Source organism: Oryctolagus cuniculus, chromosome 5 (genome assembly GCF_051225735.1).
Source record: "Oryctolagus cuniculus isolate XC-2025 breed Fujian yellow rabbit chromosome 5, ASM5122573v1, whole genome shotgun sequence".
NCBI classification, from domain to species: Eukaryota; Metazoa; Chordata; class Mammalia; order Lagomorpha; family Leporidae; genus Oryctolagus; species Oryctolagus cuniculus.
Window position 1 is genome coordinate 15,656,232 of NC_142871.1, and position 19,126 is coordinate 15,675,357.

Genomic DNA, 19,126 nt, shown 5'->3' on the forward strand with positions numbered 1-19,126 from the left:
CTGAATTAACTGGTAAATCCTCCAATAATAAGTGAATCAACAAATACTACTCTGTAGTGTGAGATCACAGTTGTCTTTAACACACACTGTGTAGGATCTTTTTTTTTTAAGTTTTTTTTTAGTTGAATTTTATTTTTTTATTTTTTGACAGGCAGAGTGGACAGTGAGAGAGAGAGACAGAGAGAAAGGTCTTCCTTTACCATTGGCTCACCCTCCAATGGCCGCCACGGCCGGCACGCTGCGGCTGGCGCACCGCACTGATCTGATGGCAGGAGCCAGGTACTTATCCTGGTCTCCCATGGGGTGCAGGGCCCAAGCACTTGGGCCATCCTCCACTGCACTCCCTGGCCACAGCAGAGAGCTGGCCTGGAAGAGGGGCAACCGGGACAAAATCCGGCGCCCCGACCGGGACTAGAACCCCGTGTGCTGGCGCCACAAGGCGGCGGATTAGCCTAGTGAGCCGCGGCACTGGCTACTGTGTAGGATCTTAAGAATCACATTTATAGAGATAGGAGCTGATGTACAAAGAAGTTGACCAGGATCCATGGGACCTGACAATGGTTTCTGGTCTATGCACTCTTCTCAGCTCTCTAGTCTGCCCTTCCCTTATGCTTAACCTGATTTTAAATGTTTTATTATTTTTTAAATTTAATTATTTGACAGATAAAGTTAGACAGTGAAAGAGATAGAGACAGAGAGAAAGGTCTTCCTTCCATTGGTTCACCCCCCAAATGGCCGCTACCCCTGGTGCGCTGCACCGATCCAAAGCCAGGAGCCAGGTGCTTCCTCCTGGTCTCCCATGTGGGTGCATGGCCCAAGGACCTGGGCCATCCTCCACTGTACTCCCGGACCACAGCAGAGAGCTGGACTGGAAGAAGAGCAGCTGGGACTAGAACCTGGCGCCCATATGGGATGCCGGTGCCAGGTTCTAGTCCTGGTTACCAAGTGAGCCACAGCGTCCAAATCTGTTTTATTATATACTTTTTATTAATGGATACATTTTTGGAAAAAATTGTCATAAAGTGGGCATTTCATAGAAACATCTCCTCATGAAAAACAAAAATAAGATTAAAAATAGCCCTTTTAAAAATTCTGTTGATCGTTATTTTCATTTGTGTTTTGCAACTTTGATAGCATCCATGGGCATTGTCTGAGATGAGGCAGCACTGCTTTTGTGAGACTCAAAAGAGAGTTTATCGGTTTCCTTTGTGCCAAGAAGAAAAGCAAAGAATGCAAATGAAAATTAATTACATGATCTCTTTTCTAAATTATGGGTTTATGACTCACCATTCAAAAGATTACATCAAGATCAGTGGTGCCATCCAACAGGTCCAAAGTAGACTTCTTTCTAAGTGATGTAGACGAAAATGAAAGCTTTTCTGATGCAGGTGAGGGTAAAGACTACCTGGATTTAAATTTAGATCTCTCAGATTCTAACAGTATGGTCTTGAGTCATGTTCACCATGATTATACCTACCCCATGAGATTATTATGAGGATTAAATGAGTTAAGGCCTTTAAAACAGTTACTTAATACATTTCCCAAACTTTTGTTGTCAATATAATCCCTTTAAAATATATGTATTTACCAGTCACCCTTATACATTTCCATTCACACTTAGTGTTCAGTCGTTAAGGGCATGAATTTCTAAGTTGCTACATTTTATCTCATTCTTTTTTCTCTTTTAGTTTCCTTGCTTTAAGCCATATTGGATTTCTGATGTTTTTCTTTGAATTGATTATATGTTCCATCGTCGTAAATATTATGCAATTATAAGCAGTGTTTGTTTCCAAAGGTGGGGCAGTTGAAGATACTGTTGAAGTCTGTGCTTGACCAGTGGAGCCATCACAAAAAGGCCTTTGATGAGATAAACAGTTACCTCATGGAGGCCAGATATTCTTTGTCCCGATTCCGCCTGCTGACTGGCTCCTTAGAAGCAGTGCAGGTGCAGGTAGACAATCTTCAGGTAAGGAATGGATCTAGTTCTGTCTTGACATCTGTTTTCATTTGAGAACCCTGGAAAATTAGCAATTGGGAGCATCACACCAGAATATTGCTGTATATTGTTTGTATTTCATTGTTTTTTAAATCTTAAAATTAATTTCACGTGCTTCATTGCTAAAGTTGCCCATGAGTACCAAATTTTTGATTAGCTTGGATGTACATAAATAATCTTTAAAATTCTGTTTTATAAATACCTAAATAAATGTATTTTATAAAATAATTTATACCCAAATCAACCTCCTTGATTCATTGTCACTGCTTTTTGTGTCTTCCTGTTCTCTTTTTCTCTTGCTTCTACAAATGTATTCTAAGGGATTTTAAAGAAAGCAAAGAGAAAAATAGTAAAAGTGGTAAATGTTTATACCATTGTTTACTCTTCACTCTGTCCAGTATGCGTGGCCTGTCTGATGTGTCCACGCCATCCTATTTGCAAGCACTTTCTTCTTGTTTTTCCATGTGTTTATTATCATTGCATCTTTCTAGAATGAAATTGTGGCTGTTTTAAGCAGGAAACTCCTATGTCAGGTCACTGCCCTCAAATTTGCTGCAGCCCTCACTCCCTGCATGCCTGGCACTAGGCCACACTTACCTGATGCTGCTCTTTCTCCTTGGCTAAATAATGCAGACATTGGGATGGATGAGCAGGCCTCTGGGGGCTGGGAGGCCAGCAAAGCTCAGCATGTACCCTTGTTACATCCATCCCACATCCTTGGCTTGGCAATTATAGTGGATATGTGGCTGACCTCATTTGTAGACTTTCTTCTGGGACTGACATTTTCTGAACAATTTGGTAAGGAGGAGGGAATGAACTACCTAAAAATGATTTCTTTTAAACAGGAGTTGTTGCAGACACTAAGGACTATTGAAACTTATTTTGAGAATAGTCCATTTAAATACACATTATGCGTTTGAGAAGATAAGTATTTTTTTAATTGCATGTACTTTTTGGGTTTATGACCTACAAATGCTGCATAAGATATGAAAGGATTAAGGGTCTTTTCCTTGACTGTTTGGAGTTGAGGGCCATCAGACGCAGGTGTTAAGCAACACAAACTTACTGTGCCCTACTTCACCTATAGAGATTTTGTAAAAACTGAGCTTATCAGTTCTGTATTTCTAGGATAACATCTTTCTTACAGTTCTCAAAACTTCCCTGGTCCTTGGAAGAAGATTCCACTGAGTCTGTATAGTAAAGATTCTTTGCTTAAAGCAATTTTGAAATATACAGTGCTTTGTTGTTCATTGCAGTGACAGTCCTGTGCAGTGGATCAGTGGACTTATTCCTGCTGTCTAGTTCAAACCAGATACCCTCTAAACTACACCTCCCCCTCCTGTTGTACTTTCTGTTTCTATGAGTTTGACATTTTCAGACAAAAATTGCTAAAATATATGAGATGACAATGTTAGTTTGATTTAATCATCCCAAATGTAGACATGTAAAAATATCACGTTGTACCCTATAAATTTTTTAAAAGATTTATTTATTTGAAAGGCAGAGTTACACACACACAGAGAGAGAAAGCAAAATCTTCGATCTGGTGGTTCACTTCCCAAATGGCAACAATAGCTGGGGCTGAGCCAGGACAAAGTCAGGAGCCAGGAGCTTTGTCTGGATCTCCCACATGAGTGCAGATGCCAAGTACTTGAGTCATTTTCCACTGCTGTTCCAGGCTCGTTAGCAGGGAGCAAGATCAGAAGTGGAGCAACGAAAACACAGCCCAGTGCCAATATGGGATGCTGGTGTCACAGGCAGTGGCTTAACCTATGTGTCCTATAAATTTACACAATAATTTTCAGTTAAAAATAAAAATCTTTAAACAAATTCTTTGCCAGGAAGAACACCCAGAAATAGAATTTATAGCTGATAAAAGTTATGAGTTCTTAGGATCTTAATTATCAGGAGTTTGCAGTGGAACCACTCTGGGTATGTAGAAATCAGAGACCTGGGGACCTGGATTTTGGTTTTGAATGTCAAAGAGCAGCACACGTGACAGATTCATGCCACTGCCATCGCCCTCTACTGGGTGGTAGAAAAGGATCCTTCTTCATGTGATGTTTTCCAACACAATCCCAGGTGGCATTATAGAAGGCTCAGTAGCTAGGAATCTCTTCTCATAGCTGTAAAAACAAAATCATAAATAAGGATGCAATGATCTAAGGAAAGCTTATTAATCAATGGAGCAAAGTTTTGCATGTATGTAAACATATAAATTATTTCAATATTGCTTATTGTAATTTAAATCATATCATGTCATCTATGGGGCTTTTTCTTTGGGCAGAGTCTCCATGATGATCTAGAAAAACAAGAAAGGAGCTTACAGAAATTCGGTTCTGTTACCAACCAGCTATTAAAAGAATGTCACCCACCTGTGACAGAAACTCTTACCAACACACTAAAAGAAGTCAATATGAGGTATGAAGTATACATTATTCATATCCCAACTTTATTATGAGTAACACTGTTAAAGTTTCTGACTTTTGACCTTGAGCTGTATAGATGCTATTCTGTGGATATCTTGATCTCCACAAAATGGATTCAATGATGTAGTAAAGATGTTTAGAAATAATGAGAACTGCTATGTATCCATAGATTGCCATTATCTACCTCTGAAATATGAGCGAAATTTTGTTACGTTAAATAGGGATGAATCATGCCTGTATTATTTTCATATTTGCATGAAGCAAGAGTATGCAAAATGAGATAGTAACTAAGGTGTTTGAGCGGCTGTCATCTGCCCACGAGTGCTGGCTGTTATTTCCAGATGGAATAACTTGCTGGAAGAGATTGCTGAGCAGCTGCACTCTAGCAAGGCCCTGCTTCAGCTCTGGCAGAGGTACAGGGACTATTCCAGACAGTGCACCTCCACCGTCCAGCAGCAGGAAGAGCGAACCAACGAGCTGTTGAAGGCAGCCACCGACAAGGACATCGCTGATGATGAAGTTGCTACATGGATCCAAGATTGCAATGTAAGTTCAGGATCTATGGTGTTTCCCCGGAAGTCCCTAGATTTCCCAAATTCAGCAGAGCTAATGCTGATGTGTGCGACTTTTTGCTATGTCTCAGTAAGTGAGACAGTTATCCCAGATTAATCATCTCACATGTCAAAGAGCCTGCTAGATTTTCAGAACACAGTTACATGGATATGACATTTAAGGGGGTCCCTCCCATTGTTTCATTTTAAATGTCGGATTACTGTCCAGTTTTCATAAAACAATATAATCCATGTGAAGATTTAGGCTATCTGTTTTTGCAGAGATAGCCAATATAGAAAGTGAACATAAGGGGAATGATACGTCTTTTAAAAACTACTGTTAAAGATACTGTCCTGATAGATCTGATATCTGCTATGTGAGCAGCTACATAATGGTTTTACCTAAGAAGTTAATGGTAGAATGAAGTCCTTCTCCCATGATTCACTGGCATACGGCTTAATAGCTTTTTAAAAAATCTTTTTCACTGTAATTGCCAATAACCTACTTAAGGTTGTCAGGGACAGCTCTTGTTTCCTCCAGTACATGTTTCTTGATATTTATCCTGATTTGTCTTTATTTCAGTTAACTTACACAGAGATCTGCTTCTTAACTTTCCCAAATAAATTTGTTAGGATTAGGCAAGTATAAAAAATAAATGTGAAAGTTTAACCTATTTGAATAACTCTGACATAATCACTTTAAAGCGTAAAGATTAATTTGATACAATATTTTCTTTGTCTTCATAGTTTATCTTTGCAAGTTCTGTCATTTTCTTTATTTGAATTTAATGAGATTTAGATTTTTAAATTTTATTTATTTGAGAAAGAGAGAAATAGCAAGAGCTTCCATCGTTTGTTCGCTCTGCAAATGCCTACAATGGCTGAGGCTCAGCCAGGCCAAAGCGAGAAGCCAGAAAATCAATTTAGGTTTCCCACGTGGGTGGCAGGACCTGACTACTTGAGCCATTGCCTGCTGCCTCCCAGGGTGTGTACTAGCAGGAAGCTGGACTCAGAAGCACAGCCAGTTTGTGAGCTCAGGCACTTCCATGTGGAACATAGGCAACCAAGCAGTGTCTGAACCACTGTGCCCCATGCCCACCCCAGATCTGTCACTTTCAGTCCTCCTAAAATGAGGATTTGTCAATCGTCCACGTCAAGATCAAGGGAGCCCTTTGTCATTCTCTTGCACTAGTGGCTATGTAGGTATAGCTGTCTGTGCACTCTCCACCATGTCCAGTGGGGTTGAAGAAACAGAAGTTGTCACTCATGGATTAAAAACCAGGGACAGAGGAGCATTCCTACAGGCTTGTGGTTTTGAGGCTAGAAGAGGATTCTACACAGAGTAGAGGCAAGTGGTATCATGGAAAAGAACAGAGGTATGGTCTACTAGCACTCCTGTTCACCAGAATCAGCAATGGGCTCTACACCCCACTGTGAGGGGGGTTATGGTAACTACAGTAATGTACAACACATGTAGAAACTGCTGTGGACCAACTCATCTCTGGTACAAACAATGAGGAGAAGGTGAAATAGAGCATTGCATTTTGACTTTGTTATTGGTTACATAGTGAGACAAGAAGTAACTGCCAAAATGTTTCCAGCAGTTGGCTTCATGTGGGGATCATGCTTTTTTCCTTGTTTATGTGTTTCCTGCATTTACTCAGTGTCCTGTGATGAACCTATGTACCTTTTATCAGAATAGTAATTACACATGCACAAAAACCACACACAGTGCACTTCCAAAAGTTTGTGGAAAATAGATTCAATGGAGAAATTTATGTTGGTGCAAAAATTTTGAAATTTGTGCATAATTTCATAATATGCAATTCCTATGAACATTTGGAAAGCCCTTGTTTGAATACATTTCATAATATTTTTGCACTAAGGTAAATTAAACATTTAATTCCATTTTCCATAATCTGTTGAAGGAACTTTCTATATATAAAATATATATTATGTGTTTAAACTGCTAAATATACATAACATTTTAGAGATTGGATTCAAGGCTTAGTCACTTTTCTGCAGGTGTATGTTATTTAGTGTAATAGTTTGATAGATAAGAATGGAATATTTCCAGACGGTGGTCCTCTGCTGATTGTTCTTTATAACAAGGAATACACTTACCATGTTGTTTCACGAGGCCTTATTTTCATCTGCCTTAGGACCTCCTCAAAGGACTGGGAACAGTCAAGGATTCCCTTTTTGTTCTCCAAGAGCTGGGAGAGCAGCTTAAGCAACAAGTGGATGTTTCAGCAGCATCGGCTATTCAGTCTGATCAGCTCTCCCTGAGTCAACACTTGGGCGCCATGGAGCAGGCTCTTTGCAAACAGCAGACGGTGTTACAGGTACAGAGCTCATTTGCAGTGTGTGGTATAACCCGAGTGCTCTGTAAAGTCCAGGCTGCACACAGAAAAAGGATTTCTCTTCACTGAGACAATGCCTCCTTCAACAGCAAAGGATAATAATAAAAAAGATAAACCAATATGGGAGTCCCAGTGGGAACAAGGGAAAGTGAGAGTTTTGTACTATACTCTACAATGTAACTTTAAATTCTGTTCAGGATGTCTATGCTTGCCTTCATGGTTTGTTCTATTAATAAATGCTTATTAACACTCATGTTTATGTAACAGGTTTTTGCAGGAATCAATATATTTCGGACATCTTTGAGAATTTATTTAAAGAATAACTTTAATTGGTTATTGATTAGTGATAATTCTACTTCTTAGAAAATTACATAATAAATAAGAGAAATTATATTGTGATAGCCTTGGATTTTTAAGAATGACATCAAATGGTGGAGTTAGAAACATGCCAGGGGATTCCAATACAATCCCATCAAGGTGGCATGTACCAATGCCATCTCACTAGTCCATGTAATCAATTTCAGTTCACAATTGGTCACACTGATAGGTCTAAGAGTCAAAGGGATCACACAAACAAGACTAGTGTCTGCGCATACTAACTGATAGAATAAAAAAGGGAGAGAACAATCCAACATGGGAAGCAGGATACACAGCAGACTCATAGAATGGCAGATGTCCTAAATAGCACTCTGGCCTCAGAATCAGCCCTTAAGGCTTTCAGATCTGGCTAAAGAGCCCATGAGAGTATTTCAGGCATGGAAAGCCAAGACACTCTGGAAAACAAAAGACCTAAATGAAAGATCTCTGTGAGTGAGATCCCAGTGGAAAGAACGGGGCCATCAAGGAAGGAGGTACCTTTCTCTGAAGGGAGGAGAGAACTTCCACTTTGACTATGACCCTGTTGGAATAAGATCGAAGTCGGCGAACTCAAAAGGCTTCCATAGCCTTGGCAACTCATGACTGACGCCATAAACAAGAGTGTCAAATTGTTAAGTCAACAACAGGAGTCACTGTGTACTTACTTCTCATGTGGGATCTGTCCTTAGTGTGTTGTCCAATGTGAAGTAATGCTATAACTAGTACTGAAACAGTATTTTACACTTTGTGTTTCTGTGTGGGTGCAAACTGATGAAATCTTTACTTAATGTATACTAAATTGATCTTTTGTATATAAAGATAATTGAAAATGAATCTTGATGTGAATGGGAGAGGGAGCGGGAGATGGGAGGGGTGCGAGTGGGAGGGAAGTTATGGGTGGGGAAGCCATTGTAATCCATAAACTGTACTTTGGAAATTTATATTTACTAAATAAAAGTTCAAAAGTAAAAATCATAAATCTAATGATAATTGCAAATTACAAAAAAAAGAATGACATCTTGAGAATAGCAATTTGATTTGGGAAGATGAAAATTAATTTTAATAGCTTCTTTTCATTAGATTTTATTAAAATGTCAATATATTTCACTGAAACACCAATTTTCTTTGTACTTGAAAAAAACAGGCTGGAGTTCTTGACTATGAAACCTTTGCCCAGAGTTTAGAAGCTTTGGAGGCCTGGATAGTGGAAGCTGAAGACATACTCCAAGGGCAGGACCCCTCCCACTCCTCAGACCTCTCCAGCATCCAGGAAAGGATGGAAGAGCTTAAGGTAAGTATATTCCAGTCTGAGTCCCAGATCTGCTGTTCTCTGATTAGAATCCTCAGAGAAACTGGGAACTGACACGAGCATCCCCTTTCTTTTGAGCCCTCAGGGAAATTCTCCTCAGCTCCATCTTCTTGAGAGGAATGAACAGCATGTGGGCGATGAATGCAAGCTGATTGCCCAAGCCATGGGGAGTAGCTGGGGCACAGCCAGGGCCAGACCTAGAAAACCACCTCATTCTTCTTTCTGCCTGGGTCCCTCACCATGCGCCATCCTCCACCTTTTTGAGTTGCCAGCCTTCATTGCTGATGAACATCATCCACCCCTGCTTCAAGCTTCCCTGATCTCTCAACTGCTATAGCAGCTCCTATGACCTTGCATGTACCCCCTGCCCTGAAACCTCCTCCATTCCTGACAGCTAGCATGATCTTTCTCTTTCAAATAATGTTACCTAATAGCTTGATTTGATCATTCTACACTGTATACATGTATTTAACCATCACATTGATGTTGTCATTCAAAAACAGTATTAATTTTTAAAATGGAAAAATTGATTTTACTCAATTAACTATTTTAAACATTCAATGATGTAGATAATGTACAATAGATATAATAATTTTAGCATCTTGTTCTGGTTAAAACCATCACTGGATTCTAATAGTTTTTGTTTGTTTAAGATTTTATTTATTCACTGAGAGGTAGAGTTACAGAGACTGGGGGAGATAGAAAGGTCTTCCATCTGTTGGTTTACTTCCCAAATGGCCACAATGGCCAGAGCTGAACCGATCCGAAGCTAGGAGCCAGAAGCTTCTTCTGGCCCCCAGTGTGGGTTCAGGGGCCCAAGCACTTGTGCCATTTTCAACTGCTTTCCCAGGCCAGGCAGAGAGCTGGATCAAAGAGTAGCTGGGACTCGAACCAGCACCCATGTGAGTTTCTGGTGCCAGAGGCGGAGGCTCAGCCCACTATGCCACAGTGCTGGCCCCTTCATTAGTTCTTAGGATAAAGAGCAGTGTGGTCTGTTGAGTCTATGGTAGCCTAACTTCCACCAGACCTAAGGTTCTTCTCTTGTATTCCAGCCACTCAGGAGGGAGCCACAGTGTGTTCCAGTGTCTGAACATATGATATTTCCCATTTCTTTGCTTGTCTTCACCAATTTCCTCCTCACCAAAAAGGGAAAATTGATAATTTTGCTCAAAATCACTCCCTTGGGAAGGCCTCCACTGATTATCCAGTTCCCCAGTGACACTTTCATAGCACACTATTGTTACTGCCAGCTTCATCATGTCATTTAGTTACTGCATTTGTGTGAGTGTGTGACTACTGGGATCTCTACCATTGTCATGGGATCTTATCCTTCCAAGTGCATGACCACGTCATGTCAACTTTGTTCAGTGCTGATGTCCTTCCATGGAAATTCTGCCATCTGATAGTTGTGATTTGGGCCAATAATTGGGAAGAGTTATTCTTCTTCGGGTACCATGAGCTTTTGCATGGCCTGTAAAGAGGGAACACCCACATCGCTAAAGATGTCTTGAGGTTTTCTTCTTCCTGTAGCCAGTTTTCTAGAGGGAGATAAGAATGCCCATGGCAAAAACCAGAACAAGCAGCTTTGTCCTGTGTTTGAAGTGAGGAAAGAGATATGAAAGTAAAGATTGCTATTTTGCTTGTGTCTCAGCACTTTGAGTCTAGGCTCAAGGACTTAACATTGAAGCTCTCCAGGCGATGTGTGGTCATTTCAAAACTCAAGTGAGATTTGTATTTCATCTAGTAAGAACCCAACGTTTGTTTACCCAGCTCCACCCTTTGCTAGCTGTGGCTTTGAGCAGTTTACTTCTTTGAGCAACTTAGCTTCTTTCCCTCATTTGTAAAGGGAAAAGTACACTGGTACTTTCCTCATGAGATTGTTTTTGAAGAGAAAATGAGGTATTTACTTATAAAGCTGTTTAAATGATGTTTGTTTCATTGTAAGTGCTCCATAAATGTTAGCTATGGCTGTTATAACTGTTACCATGATTAGACAATAAAGGAGCAGATTAGCATGAATAAATTAAATGTAAAGAGTAAGTAATGAGCCTTTTTAGTCATCAGCATAATACTCATCCTTTATCAGTTCTATCAAGATCACATGAATAAATGAATCAAATAGATATGATATAGGTGAACTCCTAACCAACAATGAAGGCTACAATGAATTGCTACAAATAGCGGCAGTAGCAATAGCAGTGGCAGCAGTGCCCCGGGAAGAGGAGACTCGGCTCTTCTCTATTTTTACTTCTGCACATTGCAGATAAATTACCTAGAAATGCACAGCAGAACAAAGGTCAGCGTTTTCCTGAAACTAGAAATTCACTGTGCATGCTAAAGAAACCCCCACCTTTTCTGACTATAAAACCTTGCTTTCAGGGACAGATGTTAAAATTCAGCAGCATGGCTCCAGATTTAGACCGCCTAAATGAGCTTGGATATAGGTTACCATTGAATGATAAAGAAATCAAAAGGATGCAGAACCTGAACCGGCACTGGTCTCTCATCTCCTCTCAGACAACAGAAAGATTCAGGTAAACAGAAGATGTTTTGATCACTCACGTTGTCTTAGTCTGCTTATTGCTGCTTTGATAAAATATTACAGGCAGGTTAATTTTTAAAGAACAGAAATTTATTGTCTCACAGTTCTGGAGACTGGAAAGTATAGCATCAAAATGCCAATATCAAGCAGATATTTGATGCAGTGGTTAAGAGACCACTTGGGATGTGTACCTCTTGTATTGGAGTGCCTGGGTTCAAGTCCCAGCTACTCTGCTCCCAGTTCTGTCCTTTTGCTAAAGTATACCCTAAGAGGCAGCAGGTGAATGCTCAAGTAGTTGTATCCTGCTGCCCACGTGGGAGACCCAGGTTGAGTTCCTGGCTCATGACTTCAGCCTGGACCTCCCTCAGCTATTGCAGGCTTTTGTGGAGTGAGCCGGCAGATAGGACACCTCTGTCTCTCTATCTTTCAAATAAAATGAAAAAAGAGAAGTTAAGATGCTAGTAGGCTTGGTGTCTAGGAAAGGTAGCTCTCTGCTTCCAAGAGGGTGCCTTCCTGGCTGCACCCTCCAGAGGGAGGAATGCTGTGTCCTCACATGGTGGAAGGCATAAGGGCAGGAGCACCAAGTGCTTTCTGAGGCTTCCCTTTGAAGGGCCATGACTCCATTTGTGGATGAGGACAACTCACAGCCTCATGACCTTTTAAAGGCCCTACCTCAACCTTGAAGTACCTGAACTTAGGAGGAGACACATTCGAACCCTAGCACCTGTATTATCAGGAGCAAATATGTTCATGATTTCTGTGTATTTATACCTTCTAGGTCTGTCTAACAATACTGACAAAATTTGAACTAAAAAGGGAAGCTCAAAATGTGAAGTGGTTTTCCATGTTCAATGTACTAAACAGGGTTTTAATAAGAAAACTCTTTATGTATTAAAATTATTTGAAAGAGAAAAAGGGAGGAAGAGCAGAGAGAGAGAGAAAGAGAGAGAGAGAGAGAGGGAGAGAATCTCCCCCACCCATTGTTTCACTCCCCAAATGCCCACAGCATCTAGGAATAGACCAGGCTGAAGCCATGAGCCAGGGACTCATCCAGGTCTTTTATGTGGGTGACAAGGACCCGACTACTTGAGCCATTACCTGCTACCACCCAGGATGTACAATAGATGGAAGCTGGAATTGAAATGGAACCAGGACTTGAACCCAGGAACTCTGATGTGAGATGTAGGCATCCCAAGTGACATCCTAACCGATATGCCAAATGTATGCCCTCTGTAATACTCTTATAAGTAAAAGTGATTTTAAGGGAAGTATATTATTTTAATCCTTTAGATGATAATAAGTCAAAAGTTTACTTCCTTTCAATTTTCTGCCTTTCTTCCTTCCTTCCGAACTACTTCTTTATCTTTTATTTTACTGCCTAACATGAAAGTGTTGTGGCAGTACGATTTAGAATTGGAGACAAAGAATATTTAATGTAGTTTTATATGATAGAGATACAAGAATAAGCAGTAAAATAATTGCCATTCTTTGTCCTTTGCTCTGTAAGTAAGTTGCAGTCATTTTTGCTACAACATCAAACTTTCTTGGAAAAATGTGAAACATGGATGGAATTCCTGGTTCAGACGGAACAGAAGTTAGCAGTAGAGATTTCAGGCAATTATCAACATCTTTTGGAGCAGCAGAGAGCCCATGAGGTAAATTATGCCAGTAGATTTGGGGTAAGAAAAAAGTTTTAGGACTTTGGATGATGTTGCAAAATGCCACATGGGAAATTTAAAATGCTTTACCTTGTCAGCTCAAATGCATGCTTTGTTTTGGTTTCTTCAGTTTGAAACTTTGGCATCTTAATACAAAACTGTAGCCAAGTTTTCTGCTCCATGGTTGGTAATGCTCATGTATTAAGCTTCAGTTCCTCGCAATGTGTACTACCAGAATTATGGCTAAAGGTTACTTAGTGGGAATAAGGGACTTGGCAGTTGGGAGGAAAAGTAGGAAGCAAAGTAGAAGTATGGTTTTCAAATTGGATTATGTGCTGTATTAATATTTCCAATGTTAATTGCTTTGATCAAAAGACTTTGAGAAATGAAAATTATGTATTCTTTAAAAACAAACATCAATTTCATACCAGAAAATCATGTTATTAAATATCTCCACGTGTACCTCTTAGTAAAATTGCATTATAATTATTTTTCAAGGAATAAGCAGAATTACATACAAAAAGTAAATTAAGTAGCCAACTGTTGGTTCATTTTTTGCTTTTTACTGGTATGACTAAATTGTTCTATGTGATTATGAAATACATGAACATAGAGAGATGGGACTTACCCACGGGCAAAATTTAGAAGCTTAAAAGAGAATGGAACCAATTTTAAAACATATTAAAGTTTAAAAGCATAGAATTTAAAGATGTACAGGTAGTTTTAAGTCAAGTTTTTCTGAGTTTGATTAAATAAAACAGATGATTAAGTAAAAGATGGTGGACCAAAACTATAATGAGAAACCATTTCATACCCACCAGAATGACTCCAACAAAAAACAAGTGCTGGTGAGAAAACACACACACAAACACACACATACACACACACATACACTAGAAAGTACATCTGTCATTACTTGTCACTACTGGGGATGTAAAATAATATAGAGGGTTTGGAAAAAGTTTGGTGGTTCCTTAACCTGTGAAATGGTTACCACATAGACTGCTAATTCGATGTACCCCATATAAATAAAAACAGTGTCCACATAAATACTGGTTCAGCATACATTGTTCATAGTGGCATTATTCATGATAGGCAAAAGTGGAAACTACCCAAATGTCCTTCAGTTAATGAATGGATGAGTCAAATGTAGCATGACCACATAATAGAGTACTATTTAGCAATAAAAAGGAATGGGGTATTGATGCACACTGCAACTTGCTAAATCTTAAAACTTTTATACTAAGTGAGAGAAGCTGGCCACAGAAGATCACATGTTTGTGATTCCAGCTGTTTGAAATATCCAAAAGAGGCAATCCATAGCGACATAGAATATCAGTGGCTGCCTAGGCTTGGGGGTACTGGGAGGAATTGGGGAATCATTGCTAATGAAAGTTTTCTAAATTGGTTATGGTTGTTTTCATACAAGTCTTCACTTATCATAAAAGCCATTGAATTGGGCATTTTGAACTGGGTGAATTACATCCCAATGAAGCTATTTTAAAATAGTGGGAATAATTTGGAAGACTTTATATTGAGTTTTTAAATACTAAATTGATTTCATTAATCTAATTACCTTGAAAACACTGACTTCAGAAAGATCAGGTGTTTTTTTTTTTTTTTTTTTTTTAACTTTCTTCAGTTTATACAAAGCTCTTAACCTATGCTCTGTGCCTGAATTTGGGCTACAGTATACACACAGAATAAACCAGGCCACAAATTGTGCATTAACTATGTTATTAGATGCTTTTGAAAGAAAGAAGGGAACAGTAATTATACTTCTAATCATTTGGTTTTAATAAACCAAAAACTAAACAGTACCTTCAATCATATCTTAATTGATGATTTAAACCTAAATTATTCCTACCCAATAATATTTCACTCACATACGCACACACTTCTTGATTCAGCTTGAGATATTTTTTGTAGCCTCACTAAAACCAGAATTTTTGGAAAGTTATCAGAGAGCTTGTCACTAAAATTAGGAGCTCTAAAATACATACTTCTTTTTTTAAATTATAGTTGTTTCAAGCCGAGATGTTCAGTCGTCAGCAAATTTTGCACTCAATCATTATTGATGGGCAACGTCTTCTAGAACAAGGTCAAGTTGATGACAGGTAGGATCTTTGACAAATTATTATGAAGAAGGGTCCTAGTAAATTAGTCATTTTCTTTTTAATGAGCAGATTAGAGGGCATATATCCAATCTTCCAAAGGCAATTGTGCCCTAGTGGAGCCTCTGTAATTGGAAGAAAGGCTTGTCTGAATCTCTGAAATGAGTGAGTATTGAATCTTTTTTGAGAACTGCTATTATATGATATGAAGGACATAAAGTAATTGGAAATCACCTAGCCAACCTTAGCTGATCATCTGCAGGGGACTGGAATTGATGAATAGATCAGAATGAATTGTATCAATGGTTTGTAAACAGATGCTTCTAATATTCTCATACAATTACAGAAATTTCACTCCTAAAAGGAGCACACACATCCCTAGTCCATCTCTCTTGTAGATGAAAACTGGAGACTGTCAATCTGAGCTGATTTGATCAAGGTCTGGTAGCTAAGTAGCAGCAGCATCAGGTCTAAAGCACCCGTGTCTAGTTTTTAGTCAGTGCTGGGTGAGTCCATGCTATGTTAATTCCCCCATGTTTAAAATGGTTTTCTACCTCAAATCAGTTTGCATTCAGCATGAAGTCCTTCTTGCTCTTCTTGGATGTAGCGATTTATCGCTTTACTAAAAATGCAGAGATAAGAATATAGCTTGTCTTCAGCTTTATGAAATGTGAATTAATCATTTCAACTATGTTGACAGTATTTATCTCACCTACTGTCCATGGTGATATTTGGGATGTTAGCCTCATTTGTCCTATTACATTTGTACATCTTTTCCATATTTAGGACTGGTAGTTGTGAGTATAATTAACTTAGTCTGTTTTTAATTGGAAAATAAATCACTTTTATGAGGACCTTGTTTTTAATGATTTGGAAGCAATTTCAGTTTTAAGTGGAAATTTCTTTGGAAAGTACATGAAAGATTTTCATGGTTAAGGTTGGAGCAACAAAATGTGGTATCATATTTATTCTGTTCTAAGGAAGCCAAACTGAAATATGAGCTTTACTGAGAATTTAAGGCCTTCAAAATAAAACAAATTCAAGTGCAATTAACTTTTATCTTTTGCATTATCATCCCTTAGCCAACTCTATAACAATATTGTAAACATTCTAGTCATTAAGTAAAATAAAATTTAAAATTCCTATGCAAGCCAAAATCTATTAAATTTTAAATGCTAACATTTCGGAGACAACGCCAAAGAGATGAAAGTGGGAGGTTTGGACCTGAGAGAGGATAAACTATTTCAAAAGTTGCAGATGAAAAAGAATCAGATTAGTGCCTGTTGACAACAGGAAGGTTCTCGATGACAAATGTAGTGTGCTCTAAAAGTTAACATGAGTTAACTTTGTTGTTCAGAGCTTCAAGTTTAGCCATGGGAACAAGGTCATGTTTTAAATAATTTCTCATGCTAGCAGGTAGCTCGGGAAGTGCAGTTGTACAAGAATGAGGACAAGGGCTCCAAAGAGTTCTTGACTGGTATGGAAAGTAGCATGTAGGGGCTTGCTTGTTACAGAAATGTCTAACAGATCATATCTATTAGAATTTGCTTTCCAAAACAGAAGTCATTAAAATTTAAGTAGTCATGATCTGTTTTTAAAAGGAGAGCATGATAAAATTTTTGCCAGAACTTTTTCAGTGCATTTTTTCCCTTAATACCAGCTTTGTTGGCATAAGCCATGTGTTCCTCTTTTGTTTAAATTGAATCATTAGGTAAGTTTTTGGAACTAAGCACGTTTGTCTACAAAGTCCAAATTTATTGTGGCCTTGGATAATATGAGGTATCAATAATATGAGGTTGCTTCAAAAAGTTTGTGGAAAATGGAATTAAAAGATAAGTTTATTGGGGTGAGTATTTGCAGCAATTAAGATACCGCTGGGATGCTGCATCCCATAGCAAAGTGAGTCCTAGCTACTCTGCTTCTGACCCAGTGTCATGTTAATGTGCAGCCTGTGTGGTGGCAGGTGATGCCTCAAGAACTGGAAGCTCCTGCCATCAATGTGGGAAACCTGGATGGAGTTCCTGGCTCCTGGCTTCAGCCTGACCCAGGCCCAGCTGTTGCGGGCACTTGAGGAATGAACCAGTGAATAGAAGATCTCTCCTTTTCTTTTGTTTCTCTCTCTGTCTTTCTGCTTTTGAAATAAAATGAAAACAAACATTTTTAAGATACCAATTTTTTTCACCAAAATAAACTTAAATCCCTGCACTGTTTTGTTTTTTTTTCGTAACACCCATTTCCAAGAACTTTTTGAAGGTCCTTCCCATAGTATTCCAGAATGATAAGTCTGATTCAGTTTAATATCACCCTCATAAAAGGACAGAATAGTGTATCTAAGGAACAAAAGCGAAACTAATAGAGAAAGCACAAGTAATGCTATACTTTTAAAAAAGATTTATTTATTTAAAAGTCAGAGTTACAGAGAGGCAGACGCAGAGAGAGAGAGAGAGGTCTTCTATCCACTGGTTCATTCCCTAGATGGCTGCCACGGCAGGAGCTGGGCCAATCTGAAGCCAGGAGCTTTCTCCAGGTTTTCCACATGGGTACAGGGGTCCAAAAACTTGGGCCATCTTCTTCTGCTTTCCCATGCCATAGCAGAGAGCTGGATCAGAAGTGGAGCAGCCAGGACTCAAACTGGTGCCCATATGAGCTGATGTTATCTTGCCTTGAATTGAGAAAGTTAAATTTTGATATCTCTAAACATGTGAACAATCGATATGCAGGCTGTAATGGCTAGACAGCTTTCATTTTTCTAACAACAAAGTGAAATGTAGAGGGGATGCTTTAGATTCATATGTGAAATAATTTAAGACTGGGGTTGCTTATTTTAAAGGAGTACTCAGTTTATGCAGTGCAGATTTTTAAAATCTTAAGATATATAATGTGCTTTAAGTGGCTTGTGATTCCAGCTAAAATGACAGTTTTGTTGCTCCAAAGTGGCTTGTGATTTTAGGTGAAGACAGAGTTATAAATCAGATCTCTCCACATGGTTTCCTGCTATGGGGCACACATAACTGGGTCATGGGCTACACACATTGCTGTGAGTGTGTGCAGGGTTTGGAGCACTTCCCATTACTTTTCTCTTTCATGCACTCAGGAGAAGTGACAATGACCTTGTTATGTATTTGCTACCCACCTGTGCTGAAATATGAAAACACTCACTGTTACAAATGCTGGTGGTTTAATTGTAAATTACTTGCAATAGATTCAATAACAGATCATGGCATGGTGTTTGAAACTATGCCCTCATAGCTTATGATCTTTGAGAAGGTACACATTGGCTGACTGTGTGACTGCATCGAAGATAATGGTGCTTTTCCCCGTGCAATTATTTCCTCTCCAGGGATGAGTTCAACTTGAAGTTGACTCTGCTCAGTAATCAGTGGCAGGGAGTAATTCGCAGGGCCCAACAGAGGAGGGGGATCATCGACAGCCAGGTTCGCCAGTGGCAGCGCTATCGAGAGATGGCAGAAAAGCTTCGTAAATGGTTGGTTGAAGTGTCCTATCTACCCGTGAGTGGTCTCGGAAGCATCCCTATACCACTGCAGCAAGCAAGAACCCTATTTGATGAAGTGCAGGTAAGGTGGGAAGCATATTGTTCTCAAGCCTCTTCTCTGTTTTCACTGCACAATTTACCTTAGCCTCAGTTCTTCACAAGGACTCTGAGTGACATTGGAATTAAGAGAAACGTTGTTCACAAATGTCAACAGAAAGATAAAAAATGATTGTATTGCAAAGCCAGAGTGAACGTGGAAGTTAAAATAAACCTCTGCTCCTCTTCAAGGGTCCCTCCCTTCACTGCCCAAAGCC

General features: G+C 39.2%; 1 protein-coding gene across 12 annotated transcripts in view; it reads left to right on the forward strand.

The window, feature by feature from the left end:
• The window catches only part of SYNE1 (spectrin repeat containing nuclear envelope protein 1), a 551,459-nt gene that overhangs the window by 451,648 nt on the left and 80,685 nt on the right, over positions 1-19,126 (forward strand). For all 12 annotated transcript variants that reach the window (XM_089332568.1, XM_070073379.2, XM_070073388.2 and 9 more), the window contains 9 exons: positions 1,796-1,966; positions 4,284-4,417; positions 4,767-4,971; positions 7,139-7,321; positions 8,841-8,987; positions 11,385-11,539; positions 13,055-13,202; positions 15,228-15,322; positions 18,660-18,894. In XM_089332568.1, the coding sequence (XP_089188694.1) occupies positions 1,796-1,966; positions 4,284-4,417; positions 4,767-4,971; positions 7,139-7,321; positions 8,841-8,987; positions 11,385-11,539; positions 13,055-13,202; positions 15,228-15,322; positions 18,660-18,894 (1,473 nt within the window). The remainder of the gene's footprint in view (positions 1-1,795; positions 1,967-4,283; positions 4,418-4,766; positions 4,972-7,138; positions 7,322-8,840; positions 8,988-11,384; positions 11,540-13,054; positions 13,203-15,227; positions 15,323-18,659; positions 18,895-19,126) is intronic.